General features: G+C 42.3%; 2 protein-coding genes across 3 annotated transcripts; one reads left to right on the top strand and one right to left on the bottom strand.

The window, feature by feature from the left end:
• The first annotated feature begins 1861 nt into the window (after nucleotides 1-1861).
• Nucleotides 1862-5822, top strand: LOC132993716 (putative E3 ubiquitin-protein ligase UBR7). The gene is made up of 11 exons (XM_061063703.1): nucleotides 1862-2093; nucleotides 2263-2396; nucleotides 2499-2559; nucleotides 2644-2739; nucleotides 2862-2915; nucleotides 3008-3113; nucleotides 3230-3372; nucleotides 4379-4567; nucleotides 4724-4880; nucleotides 4969-5030; nucleotides 5239-5822. Exons 1-11 carry the CDS (start codon nucleotides 1974-1976, stop codon nucleotides 5320-5322), a joined length of 1206 nt encoding a protein of 401 aa, XP_060919686.1. The 5' UTR covers nucleotides 1862-1973; the 3' UTR covers nucleotides 5323-5822.
• A 20-nt stretch (nucleotides 5823-5842) lies between these two features.
• btbd7 (BTB (POZ) domain containing 7) lies at nucleotides 5843-26655 on the bottom strand. Of its 2 annotated transcripts, none has more exons than XM_061063701.1 (11): nucleotides 26313-26655; nucleotides 19873-20100; nucleotides 16850-17992; nucleotides 12080-12288; nucleotides 11579-11654; nucleotides 10887-11047; nucleotides 10644-10787; nucleotides 10025-10214; nucleotides 9748-9926; nucleotides 9159-9560; nucleotides 5843-9030 (listed from the first exon to the last, which is right to left on the bottom strand). In XM_061063701.1, the coding sequence occupies exons 2-11, from the start codon at nucleotides 19952-19954 to the stop codon at nucleotides 8263-8265; spliced, it is 3354 nt and encodes a 1117-aa protein (XP_060919684.1). In that variant the 5' UTR covers nucleotides 19955-20100; nucleotides 26313-26655; the 3' UTR covers nucleotides 5843-8262. The 2 variants fall into 2 exon arrangements, with proteins under 2 accessions (XP_060919684.1, XP_060919685.1); XM_061063702.1 differs by lacking the exon at nucleotides 26313-26655 and adding an exon at nucleotides 24611-24731.

The raw sequence follows: 26655 nt of genomic DNA, 5'->3' as shown, positions 1-26655 counted from the left end.
CTCGTTCATTGGGCCGTGGGCGCCCTCACAGACAAACATGTTACAGTGGCTCCATCTATGGGAACAGAAGTGAAATATGCTACAGCCGGTTTTTGTGTGTGAGATTTTCAGCGAAAGAAAAAAAACAATCAGTCCAACAGCATTGGCTATATTTATATATTTACATAACAGATAGATCCACACTTTCTACATTTTCTAATCATAACACAATCTAGCCTTTATTATCATATTAATGAGTAGGATATCCTCTTTGCCCAGTTTGCTTTGAATGAAGTCTTTGACGATCAGATAATCGAGCACCCTGTGGTGTTCTAGATAAATAAACTAAGCGGGATTCAAAAGACTTCGAAGACATGGTGTGGAAATATCGCCATGACGTCTCAGAAATAAACAAACAAAAGAAAACAAATGCTAATGTTTCAAAAAGACACACATCAGCACAGGCACTAGTGACTTTGAGGGAGGAAGGACCACTGATTTCAAACTCCTCTACCGACTATCTTCCTCCAGCACAGGTAACCCTTAAGTCCTTAAACTTAAGACCCCATTGGAACCAAAGTTCATTATTTAAGGGATGATTTTTGTTTATATGTCGTGGCCTTTTTCTCCAACTATAAAAACACATTCATATGGTAGACTGTGATTTACGTTGAAATTCGACTTTATTCTGTTTGGAGAGTATGCTTACTTTTAACTCCATACCAATATGAGAAATGAGTCTGTTGAAATGTTTGGGACAAATGCCCCCTGGTTACCATCTGATAACGCAGCCAGTCATTTCTCTATAGGCCTACATTTACATTTTTCTTACTTAATGGAAGGAAAACTTCAATTACTACGGTTGTCAGGTTAAATATAATCTCTTATCTCTTTGGTTGATTCTCCCATGAGAGTTTGGCCCGTTATAAATACAAAAGGTAAATCAACTCATCAAAAAAAGTTTTGGAAACGTTATTTCGGTCAATTATTTGGCCCCTTTAATAATACTAATTGGTGTTGTATTTCATATCGTTGGAAAGCCTGATTAGTCACCTTTACATCGAGGTATAACTTGTAAGGATTGTGCATTCATGGAAAGAGCAACACAGCTAAACGTGTGGGTAGCGCCCCCCAAAGAAAATGTGCCAAAAATCCCCTGCAATATTCTTCTGTTGGTATTCACTCCTGTTTTGAGTTGCTCGGTGCTGTCAATCAGGTGCCAGTCATACACCTGTAACTGGCACATACCTGGCAGCACTTGAAGCTCGAAACAGGAGTGAATACCAAGAGAAGAATATTGCAGGGGATTTTGGCAAAAAAATAAATAAATTAGGGCGCTACCCACACGTTTAGCTGTGTTGCTCTTTCCATGAATGCACAATCCTTACAAGTTATACCTCGATCTAAAGGTGACTAATCAGGCTTTCCAATGATATGAAATACAACACCAATTAGTATTATTAAAGGGGCCAAATAAGGGACCGAAATAACGTTTCCAAACTTTTTTTCAGGAGTTTAGATAAAAATGAAATGTTAATCTATAGAGGCCACACACACACACACACACACACACACACACACACACACTGGACAGGCGTAGGTGTTTGACAAATGGAAACGCCCTCCCCTTTGATGAGCACATTTTCTCTTTACTCATGCTCACTGGACACAAAAACACACACACACACACACGCACGCACGCACGCACGCACGCACGCACGCACGCACGCACACACACACACACACACACACACACACACACACACACACACACACACACACACACACACACACACACACACACACACACACACACACACACACACACAAAGAAAGAAACAGAGCTGTTAAAGAGCAGCAGGTGCCTACGTCATTTCCTCCACGTGGTTCAGGTCTAAACTCCCGCCCGGAACAGTCGTTTGTCAACACGGTTGGAGCTCCATAGACCGGTGTTTGTCTGTGTCATTGTGCCCTTATTGTATTCTCTCGGCAGAATGGCAGAAAACACAGACGTCGACGCAGACAGTGACGACGTTTTTGCCAACGAAGAGGAGCTGGAGAAGGCTTTGTGCGTGCTTGCTGGAAGCGACCCAGACAACTGCTCTTATTCCCGGGTAAGAAATACTTCCTGCACCGCCTCCCTGCAGCCATTATCCTTCTACTCTTAGCTGCATAGCTACTTTAAAATAGTAAACAGGGAAAAGGAATAATGAAGTGCTCTAGCCTTATATCAAAGGCGTGTCGTCACTTGTGTGTGTTAACCTGCTGTGTTTATTGTTCCAGGGCTATGTGAAGAGACAGGCTGTGTTTGCCTGTAACACCTGCACTCCCAGTGCTGCAGAGCCTGCAGGAGTCTGTCTGGCCTGTACCAACAAATGCCACGATGGACACGATATCGTTGAACTGTACACAAAAAGGTAGGTTATTTGTATGTTGTAATCATGTTAAACTGTTTAGTAAAATGTATTTCAACACTTTGGAAATGTAACTTGCCCACCATCTTCTCTTTTGTGATTCAGAAATTTTCGTTGCGATTGTGGAAATAGCAAATTTGGAGAATTCCGGTGTCAACTAATTCCTGTGAGTCCACCAGTTTTAAGTTAAAACTACTTCTAAAAAAATCTATACCTCCCCAATTGTGATCTTCTTTTTTTTATTTCGCAGACCAAAGATGTGCAAAACGTAAGAAATCATTACAACCACAACTTCAATGACCGGTACTGCACATGTGACCGGCCCTATCCAGACACAGACGATCAGGTTTTCCTTCATTTTAAATCTCTAATCTCATGTTATCCAAAAAAATGTTGACAAAAACTACTACATCAAAACTACTACATCATGTCACTACATTAAAATTATTTTTAAAATTCCCCTGATAGGAAAACGACGAGATGATTCAGTGTGTCGTATGTGAGGACTGGTTTCATACCAGGGTAAGCAGAAGTCATCTCATCACTTCTTTATTCTAATTTTTAAAAAAGTCCTCCTCTCATTTTGCAGTAATTGCATTTGTCGTTTTTGACAGCACCTGGGCTGCACTGTAGTGGACCCGGAGGAGCTGCAGGAGATGGTGTGTGAGGCCTGCATGAACAAGGCTCCTTTCTTGTGGACGTATGCTGCTCACTTTGCAGGTAACCAATAATCCTGACGTACTTCTCAAGGCAAACCTGTGTGTTTCACTTTGCAAACATCTAACAGACAAATCCAGACAGTAAATATTTATTTCCCCTTTGTCTTTGTCCTTCAGCTCTTCCTGTAGTCACTATCGATCATCCTAAGGAGGAGGTGGAAGTCGATGTCGAGGGAGGAGAAGAAAAGGAGGAAGAGATTGTGTCCAGACAAAGTGTGGAGGAAGAGCCGTCCACTAGTGCTCGGCACACACAGCAGGAGGTGAGAAACGGTCACAGAGGACCTCTGCTTCTGTTTCAATGTTTGCATGGAGAGTTTGTCTTTTGAGTTAAAATGGATACAGAGGGGTTAACAAATCTGTACTGATGCTATGTTTATGACTCAGGAGTGCTCTGGTCATCATAACACATATGGCAGATGTCTGACAGGAGAGTTAAAAGTCTATTATAGTGTTATTAAGTACTATGCTTTGGCAATATTAGATCACATATCATAGATCAGCAGCAAGTCAACTACATGTAGACATGCTTTTATTTCTGGCCCCAATTGCAGCAATTATGTTGAGAAACAAGTCAGGTACTTATAACTACGATAACTCCTATACATAATGTTGCATTATGATACTAAACTAGCCGAACACAGAAAGAAGTGTAGAAAAATGGCAGAAGTATACATAATGGGCTCCTTGTTTCTCTTCCATTCATATTTTCCCTTAAACTGTGTTCATGTTTAATTTAGAAAAACAAATCATGTCACAGGTTGGAATATAAGACTAGCATCCCTATCCTAGAATCATTGAAATTATCTTTTTTTTAATGGATTTTAACAGTAGTAATTTATTCAGTACTGTGTTGCATTTATATGTAAACTGTATATAATATAACTTGCCTTGCTTTGTAACTCTGGCCTGTTCCCACAGAATTTTAGTTTTTCAGTTCAGCTGGGGTTTTTTTGCTGCCACAAGATGGAGCTAGAGTGCAGTGAGCCGTTGTGGAGCAGGCTCTGGCTCTGGTTAACTTGCATTTCCCCTCTTCTGGGTAATTAGTGGAGAAATGACCCGTGAGCCACTGCTTCCCCTGCTCTGTAGACAGCTTTGGCCAGGCTTCACAGGACAGCTTACTGTAAACTGGTGATTTTCATCGCCCAATCATCCCATCATGTCAGCTGCCTCTAGGCTTCCCCAGATGAGTCTGCAGTACTCTTTGTGGAGATATTTGATTAAGTCTAGGTATTATCATCACCTTGTTTTCTGGGTTTGTTTCTTTAGGATGCCTCAAATAGGATGTCCCCTTGCAAACGGACCCATGAGGAGATGACAAACAACCCTGCTACGACCCAGACGGTAACCTGCAAGCTGAAGGAGCTGCAGGGCCAGGGGCTGGAACGGGCGAAACAGGGAGGGGTGTTCTGGCCTTATAGTTGGCGCTCAAAACTCTGCACCTGCACAGACTGCAAGGTAGACCACGAGTCCTTTCTCTCAGATTATATTATCAGCTTTAGAAAAGGCAAATATCCAGCAGGTGTTGGCTGTACAGGTGATTCTGGTTCATGTAAAATGTCTGCAGTATTAAGACTTTCGTTCAAAAATAGATGTATCATATTTGTGTTGCAGAGGGCCTATGTGGCTGCAGATGTGCCGTTTCTGATGGATCAGTCTGATACCATTCTGGCCTACGAGAACAGGGGCCTGGAAAAGCCATTTGGGCAGCACCCGTTGATGGCACTGACAAACTGGATGAACCGTTCGCAGCAGCTAGAGGTCATTTACGGTGAGCAGCGGGAGGATGTGTGCTGTTAAATTACATTTACGGGACAGGTGATTGATGGAGGCTAATTAATAATGTGTCCTTTCCTCAGGTTTCAACGAATTGACAACTTCGATCACGGCATTTTTAGACCAGTGTGTTGCTGAAGGGAAGGTGAGAAACGGACGATTAATTACAAGCATAATCTGCAATGTAGGGATAAATACAAGACCAGCTATTTACTTATTTACCTTAATGCTATGATGGTTTCCCTTTACATGACAAATGTTCAATTTTGTCCTTAAAACACGTTTGTTGGACTTGTGTGTGTTTGCTTTCTCCAAACCTCAAATCTGAACCATTCCTTCTCTTTCTCCATCAGACAGTCACAGTGGAAGCTGTGCAGGAGTTCTTTGAGGAGCTGCGTGCTAGAAAAAGACGCAGAACCAATACAGGATACCAGTAACAAGTGGTCTTGAAAGGTGACCCTTTTAGTAGCTGAATAAAAATGGTTTCCTTTTGCAAACAATGTGATTCTAATGCTTGAAAAGTTGATACAACTACTACTGACCTGCAGTTATTGTTGTGGAGCGTTACTTCTAGGATGGAGGACTGTGACCACATGATTACAATGAGGCCTTCACTTTAAAGCTTATAGTTTTAAAGGTGTTACTTGAAACATAAATGGAAAAAATAATTCTGGGTGCAGCACTTTATTCTTTGACAAATGTTATTGCCTTGCTATGATGTGATGCATGTGGTTCTCTTAAACATGATCATTCTTTGTAAACATGTCCAGTGTGTCTTTTTGACTGAGCTACACATTGATGTTTCATTGTTCAGAGGTTTTTGTGGCAATGGCTGGTTTAGAAATGTGTTTGTAAAAATGATGTGAAGAAATGTCAGTTTTTATGTGGATTCAAATGTCAAAATAAAGATCTCATTTTTCTAGTGCAGAAAAACAAACCCAAGTGAGATCAACATAATTCCATAATATCAAAGCAGTTTATTTTGAGGATGCCCAAGTTGACCACTGTTATGCACCTTTTGAGGCGACAGTAGAAAAATAGATTCAGTGAAACTAAATGCAACTTAATATCAATCTACAAACAAGTTTTCTATAATATACAAGTACAATGTACCTGTTGAAATTCAACACAATCACACATTTCAGATGGTTCAGTTTCAAAAGGTGCTAAATAACACTATGTACACAAAGGGGGGGCTACATAAGATGTCAAAGAAGTTTTTGATGCAGGCTGGTAAGCTGGTAGAAAAGAGCTTGCATAGACATCAAAGTCATTTCTCCAATAAAGCCCAGCCGCAGGCGGGGGAAGGCACTGACTTCTCTACTGCAAAGAGCAAAACAAGGGCTTTTATTCAATGGAACAGTGTCCTGGAAAATATAACAACTAACCAACATGAACATGGGGAGGAATCTTGAGTTTTGCATTTTTTCCCCATGAAGCAACCTAAATGGAAAAATGATTTTTCTGTTTGGCAACTTCATCACTGCTAGGATGAGAGCTTATGTCTTCAGATCTTCTACATATTCCTGCTACTCAAAAGGAAGAGAGAGGGGAAAACATCTCGACAAACATGGTACTCAACACCACCTACAACATTGAACAGACTGCCCTAATTAATATCACTTAGAAACAAAATAGATTCTGAGACACAATCGTTTTATACCACACATTCTTAGTGCGACCTCATGACAAAGACAAGTACACAGTGTTGTCCACTACAGTTTAAACACAAACCTTCAACATCCACTAAATGTGATAAGAAACCATTAAAAAATGAACGTGGAACTCAATTCATTATATACAATTTCCAATGGAAAAATGAGCCAGTTATCGCCAACTTTTTCTTCAATTAAAAAATCTGTTTTGTTTGAAATTCATGTTCCTTTTTCCCTTCAGCTTGTAGACCGGTGGCTCTTGCAGTGCAATGATACTCGTGTGTGAGGTTGTGTGCCAACTGTAACAGTAACAGACTTTTTATGTGTACTCTGAAGCTACAGCTGATGCAGTTCTTAACAGTATATTGAACAGTATCAACACTGGATGTGCCTCTCCAGTCTTCCATTGGGTGCAGAGATGTATGCCTTGTGTACTCGCATGGTTTCGGCATCTAACATCCACCTCTACCACCCGGAGAAACTGCATGGAAAGAGTCCATCGAGAGCAGAACAGTCAAGCGATTAAGAGGGGTTGCGATATAATGACATCATACTTAATTGAATAAAAGGTAGCTAGAACTGATTATTACAAGCGCTGATTAAGGCTTTAGATTATTTGATGCTACTGGATTAAACAGAAAAAGGAGCTTGAGCACACTGACTGCTGCACTCTGTGCCAAAGACTCACTGATATGTACAAACAGACCTGACTAAAGATGAGAGTGTACAGTACTGAGATTGTCTAAACACCTGTGAAGTTATCCTTGCAAACAGACACACGCACACTCACACACCTGTTCCAGCTGAAAAAACAACAATCACCTTGCACTTGATCACTGTGTGTCAGTTGCCATGGCACCCTTACATTTTCCACTGTATTGCAGTAATAAACTTGCATGTGATGGTCCTGTTCCCCCTTTTTTATCTGAAAAAGACAGACTCCTGCCTCTAAGCTAGATTCTCAGAGGCTGTGATGGTTAAAGCCTGACACAATAATCAGACTTGGTAACAGGAGAATGACGAGCACTGATGACCTACTTCCCGTCAGATCCGATTGCTGCTTTGTGTGACCAGACTTGGCCAATTACTCATCAGCACTGCAGATCCACAGCCAAAGGAGGGAAACCAAAATGAGTTGCTTGCTATAGACATGCTACAGGAAGAAATTGAAATGTAAATTAACATCCGTTTTTAACACAACTCTCTTGTTTTGCAGACTAGGTGCCATTGTTGGCTTGTGTAAATTGTGATTCCTAACCTGTCATCTCCCCATTCTATGCTAAAAACAATAAAGAGACAGCAGAACCTGTGAATGAAGTCTTTGTTAATAACTGAGCTACATTAAGTGTTGTGACCTCTGCATGCAGGATTCACACATCATGGTGCTAACCCCGCTCTTTACAATCAAACCCAGAAAAGCCTGAGTCCTCCTCTGAACCAGCATGACAATGTAGGCCTTGCAGAGATCAATTACAGGCATCAACAATTAACCTACATCTCTCACTCTTTCCTCACCCTGACTGTGTGATGGATAGCACAGTGTGATAGAGGTAGGACAAAAGGACAGAACCTATAAATAGCATCCATCGACCACCCTGTTCCCTGCAGCTCTCAAACACACATACACGCAGGCACACATTTAGTGCTTTTCCATCCACTCTGATGGCAGCCACTCGTCACACTTTCCCTTTTCTTAACTCAACCCCTTGTCCTTGTCTGGGGTTAAAGTGCAGATTTTTTATAAGGGTAGTCAGGCTTGCTGGGTGACCTGCGGTCTCTAGTGATCTCCTCACTGACACTGTTCCTGTGAGGCTGCTGAAGGCCTGATGATTCTCCAGATAGAACCATGTCCTCTGGGGCATCTCTAGATCCTGTGTGCCTCTCCTCATAGCTGTCCATGTTCCCGCTGGGAGACCGTAAGTGGCCTAAACCATGAGTAAGGTCTGTCTCATTTGATCGCCCCCTAGGGATGAGTCCCATCCGAGGCTGGGCTCCAGAAGGGCTAGAAAGGACTCCGTCATGCCTCTGAGAGGTCATACTGAGGACGTCCAGACGTAGTGGGTCTGTTGCAGTCCTCCCCTGTGGGTGTCCCTGGGACTGAGAGTCAGACATGTATGGGGGTGGGTAAGCGCTGGAGGGGGTGCAGCTGTGGCTATAGAGGTCTGGTCCTGCATAGGAGGGCAGAGGGTGAGAGGACGTTGGGGTTGCAGGGCGGCAGGAGAAGTCATACAGGTCAGGGAACTCGGCCTGCGCCTCCAGTTTGGGTTCAGGCGCGTGTCTCTTGCAGGAGTGGCCGTGTCCGGGACCGTGGCCATGGCTGAGGCGGGCAGAAGGGCAGGGGCCGTGGGGCAGATGGTGGCCTGAGGGGCCCATTGGGCTAAGAGGGCTGTCCCTTTCCATCTCCGCCATGTGCTGCTCCCTCAGGGACATGACAGAGACACCCAGTGCAATATCAGGCATGAACTCCCTTATAACAGGCTCCATGGTCATCTGCAATAGAAAACAGTTAAATAAGTGTGAGGTTACTATGTAAATCAGCTTCTCATGAGCCCAGCCACAAACCATGCAGCCACATCTGAATAAAAAAAATTAATCACAAGGAAGTAACATACACTTACCGCTTGCCTGTCTGAAAGCAAAGCTCGGCCCATAGGCTGGGGGTTGGTGCAGTCGGGGGGCTGAGGCCGGGGCACGGAGGAGTAGTCTGAACTGCCATGCTTGGACGCATGGCGCTGGATCAGGGTGCGGTTGCAGGGGTAGGAGAAGGATCGGGTGGGGGTGGGCATGGGCACGCGAGGTCGCCATGCACCCTTGAGCTGAGCGTGGCTGGGTGTGGCAGGGGGATGGTAGGGGGGTGGTGGAGGAGGGAGGGGAGGGTGGAAGCCTGCTACTCCTTCCAGCTCTGAGAACATGCTATCCATTGCTGGGCTGCTATTAACCCGACACCGACCCACCTGGCGCAATGCCAAAATCGGACTCTCATCTCCAAACCGTTCATCAGGAAAAAACTTGTATGGGTTCTGAAAAAATAAAATACGAGCTTAAGAAATGTATGTTCATTGTAGTATTTACAGAGCAACAACTATTTTAAGGTCATTCATAGGATTTATCCGGGTTTGCTGCATAACTGAGGTCTCAACCTTCCTGTTAGAAACCCAGCCTTAGTCATCCTAGTCATTCCTGCTCTAAACTCTGCTTTCTACTAACCTGCAGAAGTTCTGTGGCTCCGTCTGCCAGACCAAACTCCCTCAGCACCCGCAGCTGCAACTCATAGCTGACCGTTGCTCCTTCCCCACAGTTGAGGGCGTAAGCTCTCTGGACCTGCTCTGAGTGTCTTAGCTCCTGCAGCCTGCGAATCATCTCTTTTACCACCGGCAGCTGAGGCACTGTACGTACAAGATGGAGACAATTCATTGTTTAAAAAAAATGTATTCTCCCAAATGGAGTGACCAAACAGTTGGTCATTTGTCAAAAGTTTTCTTACCTGGAATTTCATTTGCCACCACCGATGGAGCAGTGTTTGCAGTGCTTGCCATTTGCTGGTGGCTGATCATGTGACAGCACTGGGGCACAGCGTTATTCACCATGTAGAGCGTGTCTGGGACATTGGACATGCGCACTAATCTCAAACGCACCAGGTCTGTCTGCTCCACCATCATTTCGTCAAGCACAGACTAAACATAGGTAGAGGAGAGAGGGAGTATTAGACCAGAACTTCCAATTAAAAAAAAAGTTCTATGTGCAACTCAAACACTGAAAGGATGTGCAAATTAGTACCACTTGATTGACACTTCATCTCATAATGATTCTCTCCGGTCTGGGGATGTATTCATAAATATTCATGGCCCCCGAAGAGGCCTGTAACTTATTAGGAAAAGTGTGCAAATGGACAAAAATTGAATTTCAGTCAAGATGATGGAAGTAACTATTAAAAATTGCGAGTGTGCCTCAACAACTATGCATGGATATTTTTTTTCATGGCTGAACGATGAACTTGCCCACAGATTTTACACAAGGCTCTGAAAGGTTAGCCTGACCTCTTCAACTTCAACAGCTTCTTTCTTTGTTGTAGACTCCATCAATCAAAAGTGTTTGAGCCTTACCTTAGCCTCCTCCACATAAGGAGAGAAGAGGCGCGGACGCACGTAGATGCCAGCGTTCTTCTGCCGTAACCAGGCATTAGCTTTTCCTCCCTCAGCTGTGGGCAGCATGTCTGAAGGAGGGGTGCTTATTAAACCCCTCTTTAACTGTGCAAAAAGGTAAAGAATGGTGATCAATACTCAGTTTTAAAGATCACACCAGGGGAACACTCATACAGACACATTAACAGGAAAAAGAATACTGACCGCGTCAGATAGGACGTCACTGTTTGGAGGTAAGATGTGCTCAGTTCGGATAAAGGGGAGGAGGGGAGACAAGATCTCCTTTAATTCTTCCACATCCAGGTCTCTCCTCTTCACTCCCCTCTTGTTTACGCTGTGGGCTGTGCCGCTCAACAGGTTAGGCTCTGGTTATATAAAGGACAAGAACAGCCATCAGCAGACTATTAATGTCATGCATATTTCCATGACGATTTATGATAGCAAGATTATTATTTTAATACCTTTAATGTAACCCTGCTAGCTATTGTGTGTTTGGATAACCTGCTGCTGTAACGCCACAATTTCCCAGTTTGGGATCAATAAAGTAATTCTATTCTATATTTCATAATTTGTCTGGCAAGTTACATTTAATAAATTAAAGCTAAGGATTGCATCTCCTGCAGTTAGATTAGGCCTCTTAAAGCAAGATGCTTGCCCTTACAATATGATAACTTATAACCTTGACTTTAACCCTACACAAGACTATTGTTTACAAGGCCAGATCACACAATAACACCACCCATCACTATGAGGTCACTTCCTGCTGACATGGGAAATGTTCAGCTCCTTTGTGTCGTGTTTTTAGGTGTATTTTGGAAGCTGTGGATAAGTGGGTAATTTCCTCAGGGCCATTAGGGGGGCTGCTCAAAGGGTAATTATAGAGTGTATTATCTTACCCCTGTCTGCCATCCTTTTAATAAGCTGCTGCTCGCCCCACTTCACAACATACTTGAGAATGTCCTGCTCGCTCGCCTGTGAATGAGACCAGGGCAGAGAGAAACAGATATATAGGTTTGCGCAGAAAGAGAGACATTTATTTTTAGAACAAGGATTTATATTGTCAACGACAAAACTAGGAATGTGTTAAATGAGGCTAAGGGGGAAATGCAATGTGTTGAGGAGGTGTCCTATCAAAGTCTGGTTTGTTTGCAAGGTTGAACTACAAACATCATCTCAACTATCTGCTGCATCGCCCGAGTAGACTGGCGGTGCAGATGACAGCTCATCTTTGATCGAAGGCATGTGCCTCCAGGGAACTGAACCCTGGAGACCCTTCAACCACGGTGAACAAGTCAGACATGCATTACTTAAACATCATCAGGAAAATGTATTGTTTTCACAGAGTGAGTTGTAATTCAGAGTGACAAAAGATTGACAGGTGATTTGCATTTCTGTACCTGTAGATAGTCAGACTGGATTGCGCTGAGGAGGTGCTCCTTGCCGAGCTCGTAGAGAACATTTGAGGTGACAACCTGACTGAACTCCTCACAGAGGAAGTGCATGGCTTGTCTGTGGACCCACTTGGAGCCATACGGCTGGGAGCTCCATTTCAGGATGGGGACGAGTGAGTCCAGAGATAAACTTTCCACAATAATGTCCTCACAACCTGCAAAAATGACATGGACAAACAATTTACACCTTAAATTCCTTCTGGGTCACATACATATATCATGTTCCAAAAGCAAGCAGAGATATTGAAGCAACAATACTATAATTAACAAAAACTGAAAGAAATAAAATGGAAAAGAACTACACCGAGTGAACACAAGAGGTAACTCTGCCAGACCATCAGTGGTTTTGACTTGTATTCACTGACCCAGGGAGTCTACCTCACGTAGCCCCCACATCCTCCTTGCTGCGTTTCCAAAATCAGAGCACATACCAGAACAGCAGGTAGTGATTTAACTCTGTAAAACAACAACCCACAGAAATGCCTTTGATACCTTGATGTGTTTCCTTCTCAAGCTGCCTCTTCTTGATCGTGATGTGTAAACACAGCAGCCTGAGGAAATGTGTTGCTGGTGCTCAAACAAACACACATTTTCAAAATGTGTACACACTTGTGTGAAAAAATTAAAACAAATATTGAAAAGCCACAGAGAGCTTAAAAAGTACGTATCCTCTAAAGCCATTTTTCAATACGTTCGAAAGGAAGTATGAAAAAGATGAGCCCACACTAGCTTTCAAATAAATCTAGAGAGGCAGAATTAAAGCCCCTAACCACAACTGAGATTACTATTTGATCAACCAGGTTAAGCTTTATATCGCAAACTGTGTGGTAGTTGCGTTTATTTTCAGCCTCGCTATGTTAAATAACAATTAATATAAATTCATCCACATCCATTGTGATAAAGTCAGACTGGCCGATGTCCAGTAAGAGCTCTAATCTAAATCACAAGGTTGTCATCTTCCTCATACCAGGACATCCTGTCCATTAGCTCACACTCCTCTGGGAGATCCTTATCTTAGAACTTGAAAATCTGAGCTTCCTCTCCACCCCTAAACCAACACTTTGAAAGTCTTCTTTGAGACACTGGACACCAGACTTAGGAGGGAAGGCTCCAGTGATACCACTGAGTTCCATATCCTTCCAAGCACAACTCGCACATTTTCAAGACAATCACATACACACATTTAAGAAATAATGTAAATGCATGTACATACATATGCATATTTGCTCAAATTTATGAATTGTGCACTTTCCCTAAAGGAATCCTAAAAAGCAAGAAGCAGTAATGACTAATAGAAACCCACAGCATTTAAAACTAAAGATGGGAATCCTGCAGCGTTAAGAAGACAGCTAAAGTTGAATATTGACCCGGGCACTTTGCCTTCTTTATCTGCAATAAACAGAGTGACAGGGGAATGGATTCTCAACATGTGTGCCTCGGCTTATGCCGCTGGTCCCTGTGCTGTCTGTCTTCTTAGAAAGTGCTTTTGTTCCCGTCAGTCTATCACCTTTGCATCTTTGCCCTCTCTTTAAAAGCAGACGCAGAGGCACACATGCACAACGCCAGACAAGTTCCCACTAGGGACCAATGGCACAGGAAAGCAAACAGCTCTGCGTTAGCCCATTAGAATTCACAGCGACAGCCAGACTTTTTTGACGTAGCACTTTTATTGTGAGCTGGAGATTAGGATCAGCCTTTTACTTAATATTAACACTCCCCTTCTCTCCATGGGAGGTACACTGCATTTACTAGAGCTTAGCCAACTGACAAGAATATCAACACAATAATGGGAGCAGCCACCGCCAGCTCTACATTAGACTTACTTTTCACAACATGTGCATTTTGTCCTGCTGTTATTATTTGGATCCCAGTTGTTTATGGAGCACAGTCTGCAAGCCCACTTAAAAAAAAAAAACTGCACTCAATGGCCTACAAACAAGGCTGTGGATATAAATTATGTCTGATGATCACTCAAGGGCTTCAGTCTACACACTCCAAACACAAAATATGGCACTGAATGCACTGGTCAGTCAGCGAGCATGGAGGTAGAGTAAATACTACAGTGCACACGCTGAAGCCACACCAGCTGGTTATCATCTCTGCGGTGTACTTGAAAAATTAATAAGGCTTTTAATATTGGCTGCTGTTTGAGTGAGATGGAGTCATAAAGGGACACATTTTAAGAATTAAGGACTGGGAATGACAGAAAGCTCTAATGCTCCACAAAAACCTCTATCGTCCAAGACTTCACAGACAGAGATGGCAGTCGAAAAAGCGCAAGGGGCCGGGGGAGATAGCGTGACAGATGAGGGGGTGATCTCCATATAAAACCTCTAACATAAGCCCCTAAGCTGCCTCCTGAAGAAACATGACAGATTATTAAGTTTCCAACAGTGGGATGGATTCAACATTTTTATTTCATAATCAACTGCTTCAGGTTGGATTTCACACTTTTAAATGTGGAATATTTTGTAATCTAAACCTGAAAAAAACATCGCCAAAAGAGAAGTAATACAAAGTAAAAAAAAATAGACAAAGAGAGGCGACTTGGACGAAATGACATCGGGCCAACCTCAACCATCTCACCACATTCCACAATGAGGTTTCATGGGAACTGATTAGTGCTGTGCAGCACAGTGGGACAGGGAGGAGAGGGGATAAAAATACCCTCGAGTAGGGGCTTGTCGAGAGGGGGGATGGGAAGGAAGAGGAGGTGATGGTGTGTTGGGATGACACTATTTGCCTGCTTGTCAGCTTAAGCTGCCAGAGTGACCCTGTGAGTGACACTAGAGCCGTAGGGTGGGAGGTGGCATCTAATCAGCTGTGTGTGTGGTGATAGTGTAGGGTGCAATTCAGATCACTGAACATCTTAAAACTGTGATTGATACTTTGCCAAGTCAATACAGTCATTTAAGCAGTTGGCCAAACTAATCCTGTGGTTTGGAAGGGTTTTCAACACATGCATGGTTACTATTGCAGGGTGCAATATTTCCAAGAATTGTTTTGCTTCCCCTTTGGACACATGTTGATTTCATTTCCATCTTAAACACTCACATCCCCTCCCATTGAACTAAATTTGTACTGATACTGCAGTTTGAATTTCACCACGGCTAAAATATCTCCTTGATAAAGAATCGTTACATTTGTATCAATAGCAAACCAAGTTTTTCAAGTCTGTTTTTCAGTAGAGTAGATGGAGAGGCTAAGTATGTTTTGTTTCTGTCGTAGCTTCAGAGTAAAAAGCCTTTTAGTCACAAAGAATCTAGCAAAGCAAGGCACAAAGAGAGGAGATGTCCCAGGAGGGCTTTAACTGTAACTTTCATAGATTAACTGAAGTGTTGTAGTCAAAATAAACTATAATGAATGCATTTGAATATGAATTATTATCTCCACTGTGTTTTTAGTTGGAAAAAATAACTACAGGTTTATTTCATTCCTTGGCTGAGGCTGAGAAAAAAGCTTGCTATGCTTTTAATGCACCAAATATCATCAAATGAATACATAAAAAAAACAATTCCCATCGTCGTGGTCTTATGAAAGACAAGATGGTAATAGGATATGCTAACAATGAGTGTCATTCATCATATCTTAATTCACACAGTCAGGGTGATGGGCAGGCCAAATGAGGGACTTGTTTTGTGCATTTGAAATGGTCCGCCTCAAATCCTGCGCGTTGCAAAGGTCATTTTATTTGAAGAGGAGTTTTGTTTGGGGGTTTTGAAAGCTGAGGTATGCTGCTCTGGAGGAGGTGAGAGTGACAAAGTGACTGACATGGTCAAACGGTGACTGTCATGTTTGGCATGGTACTAGGGTCACTCTAAAACAGTGGCAAGTCATCAAGACATCTGGGGAAAGATAGGCCAGTAAGTACATGAGCAGTGATGAGTTGTAAACAGAAGTTCAGATGTGCTGCACATGTCAGAAAGTAAGCTGTCTGCCCCTGAAGACACAGACAAACCCTCCAGCCTTTAACAGTCTGTCACTGGCAGCTGCAGCCCTAACACCATTTACAGTCAGCCAATCCTATTTACACTAGCCTGTTCTTAACAGCCATATTGCATATGGACATGTGCACATTTCAGAAATAATTAAAGGGTGGAATATTAATACATGCATATATTAATGTTTGAGTAACGTTATATAAGCGAATGGGGAGAGGGATTAATGCAGGCCTAGGTCTGCTGAGGCACACGTTAATTAAAAAGTCCAGCCAGTTAAGTCAAAATCAGGCTGTGTTATTAAATCCATAAACACTGGCCATATAATCACAACAGTCCAGACTTACAAATTAACTTTTTAATTCATGGTAAAGGCAATTACAATGCATGATTATGTTTTGAACTATTTGTCCAAGCTGACAACTTGGAAAACATATCGTTTTAATCAAAACAAAGCCACAATGTTAGGCCTCATATATGTCTGATTTACGTCTTCATATAAATGTAAGTTTACCAAGCAGTCATACACAAACAAACAGTATGTGCTTAGTCTGCTTACTGTTACTGTGAACTGAAAGGTCGAGGGTTCAATCCCCAGCTGAGCAACATGTCCGATGTGTCCTTGGGCAAGACACTTAACCCTGCATTGCTCCCACTGCTTGGTGGTGTATGACTGGATTAGTATTGTACTTACTCTCTGATGTACGTCGCTTTGGATACAAGCGTCTGCTAAGTGAATTGTAACATTGTAAACATGCAAGTTTTACCTATTACCTACCTTGAGCAAGCATACTGAACTCCAAGAACAGAGCAATGTGGAACAGCTCCATGGCCTCCTCTGTGCGTGTGCTAGCTCCACGACCCCCAGACACGAGGGCTTGCACCTCGCCGAGACTACCTGCTGAGGGGCTTCCACGCAGCACCAGCCCGAGCTCGACCACATCGGTGTACATGCAGTGGAGGATAACCTGCACATATTTTCGTGGGATGATGGACTCATCTAAGACTATTCGGGTGGGTGTCTGCAATGTTCGCTCGGTCATTTCCTCTCCTGTGCGGATGCGTCTCTGCAAAAGGTTCCGAAAAAAAGGAGAACGTGCTGAGAGGATAGCTTTATGAGCCCTTAGGTCCTCATCTGGTGTCCCTGGGACTCCACTGCCTCCTGAGCCCCCTGTTGGTGCTGCAGCCACAGCTCCACGCTCATTGCAGCTCTCTATCATCTCAGAGTCCGAGGAGAAGCTAAGCAGTGCATCGTAGTAACACATGTAGTCAAACAGGCCCTTCATATCAGCCTCCAGTGAGTTGGGCGTACCAAACTCCTCACTCAGTTGCACCAATACATCCACATTTTGCAGCCTGCTATCCTCCGCTCCGCTCACCCCAAACTCCCCAGTGTACAGGTAGTGAAGTAGGGCAGAGAACATGGGTACATCAATGCCTGCTGTCTCAATGTCCATAAGAACCTCTGCTCCATAGCCAGGCGATGAGGAGAGCAGAGTTTTGAAAAAAGGGCAGCGGGCAGCAAGGATGGCCCGGTGAGCTGGGAAGCAGGTACCTTGAAAGATGAGGTCCACATCGGTGCAGTACTTATGCTGATAGAGTGCAGCCAGATCGCGTGCCAAGCTGGGTGCCTCGGCACGTGCCAGGCTGGCTTGGAAGCTCAGCTCCTTAAGGGCTGCTGTGCCCTCGTATTCCTCCACCAGGGCATTTGTGTCACGGACATCCCACCCTGATAAAAGCTCCCGCATCTGCCGCGCATGATCTGCTGAGCGGCTGGACTTCCTCCTTTTGATGAATCTCCTTTTGAGGGTCGCCAGTCCAAGACTCTTCTTCTTCCTGTCTGCAGGCCGTTCATGGCCGTGCTCCAGGCTGTACAGCTTAGACTCCCAGCCATATCCCTGCTGAGAGTAGGATGACGTCCCTGAAAGAACACCATTACAGGTTAGCTTCACAAGAATGGTATTTGTATTTTAAGTCTTAAAATACACAGGTTATTGAGTAAAAAAACTTTTTTTTTTACTGACATATCTCAGAAAAAATATCCATCAAGGTGAGATCCTGGGTTAAAGCTAAAGAAAACGCGCCTGTGCCATTTTGAGAATGTTTTGTATAGAATGGCAAAGAAGAAAATCAGGTTTACGTTCTCGTTTCTTACGGACTGTGTAAAAAGGGGTTATTCCTTTCCTCACCCCAAAACCAGTTCACTCTTAAATGACTGCTAGAAACACAATCTGTCCCTCGCACCCCTGCGATGTGGCCAGCTCCATCATGCCAAGCACAAACTAACCTGAGCCAGCTACCAAAGCATTTGGATCTAGTTCAACAACAGAAAAAACAGAAGCAGAAGCCATTCATTTTGTTTTGATTTTCAACAAACTATGGTTCATCCCAGACTATGAACCAATGTTCTTCCTTGTACTTATCAATGAACTTTAATCCATTCGCATACTTGGGCCTCATCAATTAAAGTAAAAAGCAGTTATCATTGGCTTGAGAGACAGGACTCGCACGTCAGAGGAAGCTGTGCCAAGGAGATCCTCTCTGCCTGCCCTTCTCTCAGCATCCATCACTGTGACCCAAATAGTAATCATTCTAACACTGAATCATCAGCAGCCTGAGCCAAGCAACCAAGCAGCTACAGAGGGGAGGGGAAGCCTCAGCGGTCTCAGAGAATACATGGATAATTTGTCTTCTTTAACAATACTTTCACTAAAATCAGGTCTACAAAAAGCTCAGAGCCAATATCAATTTAGAAATCAAATGAACAGTGATTTTTACTAAGGAGAGATTTAGTTAATTTAATGTCTGAGCCAGTCCCCTAAACCCTTTGGAAATGAGGGCTGCTTTAAGAAGCATAAACCAAAAGACCTCAATGGTTGATAATTTAGGAGTACCAAAATAAGATTACAAACATTCCCCATGATCAGCTTCTATATCTAAAAACCATAAACATAGCTTAAATATAAACATGAAGTGTGACCTCAAATGGTTCTACCCACACAAATTAACATAACCCATATTTTAGACAGATTTGCAATGCATGCAGGCACCAACTAACATGAAGTCAAAGATAATTTTTAAATGTTACAGAAACATGAACTGAAATCAACACTGCTGAAATAAGAACCAGAAGCAAAAAGGTCCCAATAATAGCATTGAGTAGACAAATTTAACAGTCCAATAAACAGCCTGTAGCAGAAAACAGTGACAAAAATCATGATGCCAGATTAGCTCCCCTCTTCTGATAGCCAGCAGCCTTATCCTAAAAACATCACAACACAACAACATGGTTGCAACAAAGCTAAGACATAAACGACTACAATACTGGTATACTTTGTGGAATAAGTGGATTTTAAATTTTCAAAACTCAGATTTCTCTGCATATCTGCTTCTCATATTCTCTATATATTACTTTGTATAGTCCATATGGTAGTAAAGAGTAGTGGTACACCTTTTAAATGCATTTGAGGCCATTGTAGGAGTCAATGGTGTAGTTCAATAGCTCTTGCACTAACCCAGTTGTTGGGGAAGCAGGTTAATCTAATATAAAGTTTGAGTATGGCCATGCCAGAGCTACACGGTGGGATTTGTGTCAGGGATACATGTTTGTGTGCCAGTGCCATTTTTCACTTTACTTCAGTCAGATGAGAGTGGGAAATCATGACCATCAGCCAACCTCAGACAGAGATGGGCTGTCCTTTGATAATTAAAGATACAAACCATCTAGCAGAGCTGTAACTGAGTTAGCTGTGCAAATGATCGAAACACCCTTAATCAAACCCAAGACAAAAAGATACCCACCTATAAAAGTCTGCTGTGCCTGTGCATTTCCCCCTATGCGTGGGGAGCATGAGTGTGGATAGCTGGATCCATTAGCACCCATCCTCACTTCTCTTCACTTGCTATTCGGGGGTCCCCCCTCTTGCTGAGTCATTCTGCTCAGACGACGTATTCTTCTCAATCTTCGTCGTGGGTCAGGTAGAGGATCCACTGAAGCGTCCTCAGAACCTTGGCCCCAGCCTGCTGTGCCTGGAGAAAGGTAGATAAAAGACAGAAGCAGCAGAAAATTAGAGCAATAGATGTTTACCAGTAGGTTGAAGCATTAAGTTTATTCAAATATGGCTGACTAATATCTCGCAGGGATTTCAACTTGATGAGCTTGGACTGTTGGACTCAGTCAAAGAAAATAATAATAAATAAAGATAACTGCTTAATAGCGAACATGCCAACGGAAGCGGCTCATGACTTGATGGAATGTCACTGCCTGCCTTTTCTCCTTAACACCATATGTAAAAGTTCCCATTACACAGAATGGCTAATAACTGGATATAATAACTCTGAAGAGTTGCCCAATAAAGGGGACAAGTCTGTCAGTGAAAAGACTTGTGTGAAGGCTGCTCTCATGTATCCTTGCTTGTAGCTCCTCAGATTTCCCTCCTCTCTCCTCATGCCTCATTTCAGTTATAAGAGCTTTGGAACAATCCTCATAACAAGACAGGGCAAGAACTACTCCAGTTCGGCCGAGGAGCGAGGAACTATTTTTTAAAAGAGCTGAGATGCAGAGACGGTTTCATACAGGTTGATTTCTTAACTTTATATTATTATCCCAAACATAACCTGCTACCAAGCAGGCTAGGTGTTCAGTAGCTATAAGTTACCGTGGTGATCTATCCTGGTAAGAAGTTAACCACCATCATAGTCCTGAAACCCCAGAGTTAACCTTGAAGTTGCCTTGACAATGTAAAGAATTACATTTTGCTACAGGTTGCAGATTATCAGTTATGCCTATGATAAAATAACCTCTGTTATCTCCAATAGACTGTTTAAAACCTGGAGGTAGTCTCAGTGATGTCACCCATTGGTTTCTGAAGTTGACTTTTGAGCCCACAGTTGGTGGTCGCCATATTGTAAATGCTGCCCTTAACTAACTTTTGGTCAACCTAGCAACAGGGAGAGAGCTGAGGTGGGCCTTGAGCCGACTGAAAAACAGCTACAACACGCCTGCCTGCCAGTCAGCTGATCCAAGCTCATTTATGAATAACTAATTTCCTTCATAAATTCATAACAGATGATAAAAAAAAAATATCAACTCGTGTACAGTGGGTGCCAAAAAAGAAATTAGCTCTTCAGACAAAATGTGTTTATAGAACTAGGCTGTATTCATTCTTATTTCTGCTGTAAAAATTGTGTTTTTTGATTGGGTGTGTACGTGACTTCCGAGGCTTTTGCAGCCAGCCTCGAAAGGACACCTGAGGAATGGCAGCTCCAACTTCAGCATATAATTAATTTTTCAACACTGGATATATTGAGTCAGACTTGTTCACAACATGTTGCGTATGAAGTCATTGTTGTTCTTTTTCATATGCAGATCAGTTCAGGACCTTGAGCAGTACACACAGAGGTCTGATACAGACCACATATGAATAGTAATGTGAACATCAAAAAGATAATCTGATCTAAGATATTGACAATTATGGCTTGAAGTCTTAAAGTAGCCAAATTGTCTTCTATAGAAAATGACACTTTCTGATAAATGTACTCTTATGAATTATCCATGTGTCACTCACCTCATTGTGATGCTGCTTTTACAGGACAAGCAATACGATTATTAGGTAGCTGTTGTGTTAAATGGTTCACACACAAACAAACATACGTCTACAGCAGCAAATGTTGAGACGGAGGTTAGTCACTGTAAACAAACATTTTCTCTTTGCTATTCTTGCCAGCCACAGCACCAACAAGGCTCTCAGAAACTTTTCTCTCTCTCCTTTGAACCGTCTAAAAACAAAACCATAAAAAATGGGCAGTGGGCACCACATAAATTAAGCATACTCTCTATTCATCAGGCCATAAAACACAATCTGAGTATATTTGGCCTCCAGCAAATAGATTCAAGATCCACATTGTTTGATTCTTTTTCAAAATAGAGGGACAATAATTCAATATACAGTATTCCAAGACACTTACATCTTGGGAAAGCTTGCATACGTATACCCTTTTCTTTAATAAAGACTTGAATATGAAATTCTTATTACTCAGGACCTTTAAATAACTAATTATAAAAGAAGTAATATGTATTCTCTCCTGTATGAAAGACCGAATGAAAAACTAGATTGTGATGGGATATTCGCTTTAACTTGGCCTGCAAGTTATTTCTGCCTACCATACTAATAAATCACAGCGCCTGCCCCTGTAGAGCCGAACTCCCCAGCCTCCCAAGGGTTCAATGGAAAACCACAGCCTCTTACTCCACTCCATACACACAAATACTTACCAAGCAGTCACAGTGGAGCACTCCACTAAAAATGTTGGCTGATCTTTATTTCATTAGACTGCTTTAAATAAGCCCCATCTTCACAGGGAATTCATTTGGACAAAATTAGAAATTGAATTTGAATATGTAGGAGTGAGGAGGAAGCCCTTGAGATGTATACTGTGTTGTTTACAAAAGAAGGTGTGGGGGGGTGAGAGAGAGAGGGGGAGACCTCAAAGGAGCCCAGCAGAGGCAGAATAAAACAAAGCAGGCAACACATCAGTCGAACAGCACTAACTTCCAACTCGGCAGGCAGACTCACAGCTTTAACTCATTCAAATGAGTGAACCAAATTTAACTTGAGCTGCAGTGCAGAATTCTAAAAGCATAATTTAGGACAGCTATTTCCCTGAGACCTGACTCACACTGTTCAATAAGAGGTATCTCCACCATAATCTCTCTTATGGTGAAAATGAAGACACTTTTCCGCAGTTTAGACTGAAACAGTGAGCTGCTCTGTTGTGCTCAGGCTTGGATCAGAGGGGCAGTGCCACAGACAAGAGGAGAAGGGGGGCCAACGCCAGCCGAGCTGGACTGCATGTCCCTAATGAAAGGTGACAGGAGACACTCCCTGCCCCCCTCCTCTCTCTGCAAACAAACACACACGCATGCAGACATATGCAACCTTTCAAACTGCTCACCTTGCCTCCGTTATTAGGCTCATTTTCTTGTATTGAATAAAATCTATTCCAAACAGCCCCTTGCTGGGGTTTATTAAAACAAAACTACAGCCTCCCCCAGAACATTACCATACAAAAATGCTTGGTGCAAGAGCGGACCGATGTATTATTCAAATGACAGTCAAGGCACTTTATCAATCATTGATGTGGATTTCCTCATCAGGGCTAGAGAAAAAAAGGAAGCCAGTAGGTATTTGGATTTCCTTTGCTGTTAACAACCCCACATTTCAGCAGCATGTTCTTATCAAATCGATGCAGGTTTTTACAGGTCATCCCACTTAAAACAAAGCTCTGCTAATGAAACGCACTCACAGCAAACACTCTGAATCAAAGTGACAGCGGTAATGAAGCTTCATCAGCGTGACAAGACTTCTACTATCAAAAGTGATGGGAAGAATTTCATGGGCAGTGTAGCAGATGATTGAGAAGTGTTTATTTCTTGCCTCTTGCCTTTGTATAAGAGTTTGTATACAAAAACATACATTGCTTGGCCATGATGGCACAAAAGAACCAAGGTGCAACATTCTCCATTGGTCTTTTTTTTAATCTTGTGATTTAAATGATGAAATCACCACCTTTTGATAATTACCTTTGTAAGGCTAATTGACATGGCCCCTAATCTCCTGAAGAAGAGTAATCAGTGAGACAGTATCAGTCAGCCCTGAATGACAGGTCAGCAACTTCCTAACAACTTTTGTCTTAAATTAGTCCAGTCAAAGTTTATTTAAGCTAACTATCAAAAGGTATGTAAAAAAATAATTGATGTACAGCTGTACTGATTTGTATGTATAAATCAGGCTAACAACATAAAAAGCAATATAAAAATCTGATCAAAAAGTGAAGTGAATAAACTTAATAAAAATAAATTTGCAAGGACAATAGTCTTAAATCCGTCGCTCTTCAAAATTACTTTCATAACAGGCAATTTTTGTCCATTGCTTGCATGTTATTATCTTAAATACCTTAGCGTATCTTAGATGTATCAGAATATTTCCAGAAAAAGCAAAGAGAATGTTTTTTTTTCAGTATAAAAAGAAATAAAGACAGATTCAGGCTTGGTCCATTAAAGTCAAATATATATATCCAAATCATGTCAACTCAGTCTCTATTATAATAACATTTTTTAAGTTAAGGGTAAAAAGTATAACTTGAAAGTATTGCTATAATAAAGGCTTGTAAACAGCCTAAGGGCAAAGCTGGCCATAACGTGCTGTGCTATCCAAGCTGGACAAAAACACTGAGTCAGACTATAATTATAGACTGTTTGACTCTTGGATATCTGATACAATCAGAGATGCACTAAAAGGATCATAATACTTAATGCAAGGGTGAGCAGAACCCAGAACTTTCTAACAGAGTGATCTCAATAATACTGTTATATATCTGCACAAATCCCATAGAAATGAAGCAAAAGTGGAATATGGACTGCAGGCGAAGAAAAAAACAGAAGATATGACCCCCTTCCTCCTATCAAATAAAAAATGTCATATCTTCACTAAAATGATAGCTGAAGAGACAGAATTCAGTGGCAGAGCAGAGTGCTTACCTCTGCAGTGTTTTGCCAGCCAGGTCAATCAGTGTAACGGTTAATCAGGCCATTGGACTGATTACAGACTCTGCCAGGAGAGCTACAGGAAGCTACAGGAACCAGAACGGGCTGGAAACGACAACACACTAAAATGACAGAGACATACAGAGGAAACAATAGTCCCCACATTGATGACTCATGGTGGGCAGCCTCTGGATTAGCCATGTGTCAACCAACAATAAGAACCATAGTGCTGCATATTTGGCATTTCATGGACTATGTTCTCAGCTGATGGCCATGTTATGCTCTAGAGTTTAAGACACATATGGTGCATTTTGCACAGAATATTTCATCTGCATCACATTATTTTCTTCCTTTCAGACCTTTGTATGACATCATGAGGAGGCCTTGTGCAAAGAATGAACGGATTATTGACAAAGCAGCCCTATGCCAGCTTGCAATACAACACTGAACAGGGGCCATCTTTTCAATAAAGAAATGTTAAGTGTGCACACACTGGTGACTATACAAACACAGCCTGCCAATCCATCTCCAGAGAATGAATGGCAGCCCAGAAAACTGTGCTTACTTTAAGTGAGTTGTCAATGCTCCTTGTTGAGTTATCCTAGCGGCCAGGGTAAACAGAAGTCAGGCCGAAGTCCAGCTCATTCAAGGATTCTGTGACAAGTACTTGCAAGCTTATGGCAGTCATGGACGTCTAGCCATGCATCTCAAATAATTACATGTCATTATACAGACCTGAAGCACTGACAAAAAAACACAAGCTTTTAGAATGACAAACCTTAAGCTGAAGAGTGCAATAAATACACCTCTTCCTAATGAAAAGACAGAGAAACCAAAAGCCCAAATCTAAGCAGAATTTCAGTTAGATTACCACAGGGTTATCACAGCATATGGCTCCTCGGCACTACAAAGGATGACAAACTTCATAGACATTAGTGAAAAACAAACAAATATCCTTTAGGGTTGGTTTCTAAACAGTAACGTAGACTTTAAAAAGGAAGATGACAACTCAAAATTGAAGAAACAATATCTGCAATATCAGCAGTTACTTGCCAACATGTTTGCATAGCCTATCCTTTGACTAGTGGAAATTATTATATGACTTTGACAACCAATAAACCCATATCAACAAGTAGGTTATAGATTGCAATAGGTTACAGGCCAAATTGTTGCCATAGCCCAACCTATCAACAACTATCTGACACAGAGGCAATAAACAGCAACATGTAGGTTGATCTTTAAAGTGGGGATGCACATTCAGCCTAAACTTTTCTACTCATCTTGTCTTACAAAAACGATATCCGTGTTGCCCTCTGTACCCGTGCATAAGGTAATAAATAATTTGCAGTGGCTTTGTTAGCCCTACGTTAACGCGGAGCTATTGTTGCTCTTTGGGGTACTGGAGGGCTATCGCTGCTCAGCGGAAAAGCCCTGGTTAAAAGTGCATGTAAGAGAAATAACCAAGTGGGTTGTTTGTCTGTGCTGATAAAAATGGGAAGTAGATTCCCAATATTACACGAGTGCCTAGCAAGAGGAGTCATATTCAGCACAGCCCTGTAATTAGTAGCATATACAAAAAAGGCTAAGGGTAAGCTACCTCTGCTGTGTCGCTTTGACTTTACCCCCTCGGAAACATCAATTTACTTCGACATGGATTTAAAGCAACTGTTGAAAGCGAGCGTTCAGAAATATTTACCAGAACATGGAGAGCTTCGTCTGCATTGTTTTTTCCTCGTATCACATCGTAGTTAAGACAGTACTCCGACCCAAGTTGTCCCCTGGCTGAGAGAGAGAAAAAATGCAGCTCAACACCTTCTTTTTCCAACTCTGCTCATTACGCACGGCTCGACGTCAACGTATACATTTAAACCCCAATATGCAATTACTTCTACTTGCATCGACTTTCCGGTGATTTTCGAGCATTAACCTCAACTAATAACTAAACTATAACCGTTTTATCCTCGGTTCGGTTCGGTATTTCCCCATAGTACCACAACGCCTTGTTGGGTGGTTGATATGGCCTATCCCAACGTAACCCG

Source organism: Labrus mixtus, chromosome 18 (assembly GCF_963584025.1).
Source record: "Labrus mixtus chromosome 18, fLabMix1.1, whole genome shotgun sequence".
Classification (NCBI taxonomy): domain Eukaryota; kingdom Metazoa; phylum Chordata; class Actinopteri; order Labriformes; family Labridae; genus Labrus; species Labrus mixtus.
The sequence above is the reverse complement of the archived record's forward strand: the minus strand, read 5'-3'. Positions and strand labels throughout refer to the sequence as shown.

Excerpts from the sequence above, each read along its gene's own strand:
- LOC132993716 (XM_061063703.1), top strand. The coding sequence starts at position 1,974 with ATGGCAGAAAACACAGACGTCGACGCAGACAGTGACGACGTTTTTGCC. Across the intron at positions 2,397-2,498 it reads GTTGAACTGTACACAAAAAG|AAATTTTCGTTGCGATTGTG; the intron begins GTAGGTTATTTG and ends TTTGTGATTCAG. Across the intron at positions 2,740-2,861 it reads ATCCAGACACAGACGATCAG|GAAAACGACGAGATGATTCA; the intron begins GTTTTCCTTCAT and ends TTCCCCTGATAG.
- btbd7 (XM_061063701.1), bottom strand. The coding sequence starts at position 19,954 with ATGGGTGCTAATGGATCCAGCTATCCACACTCATGCTCCCCACGCATA. Across the intron at positions 12,289-16,849 it reads GTTCAGTATGCTTGCTCAAG|GTTGTGAGGACATTATTGTG; the intron begins GTAGGTAATAGG and ends TCATTTTTGCAG. Across the intron at positions 9,927-10,024 it reads GGTGGCAAATGAAATTCCAG|TGCCTCAGCTGCCGGTGGTA; the intron begins GTAAGAAAACTT and ends TTGTACGTACAG.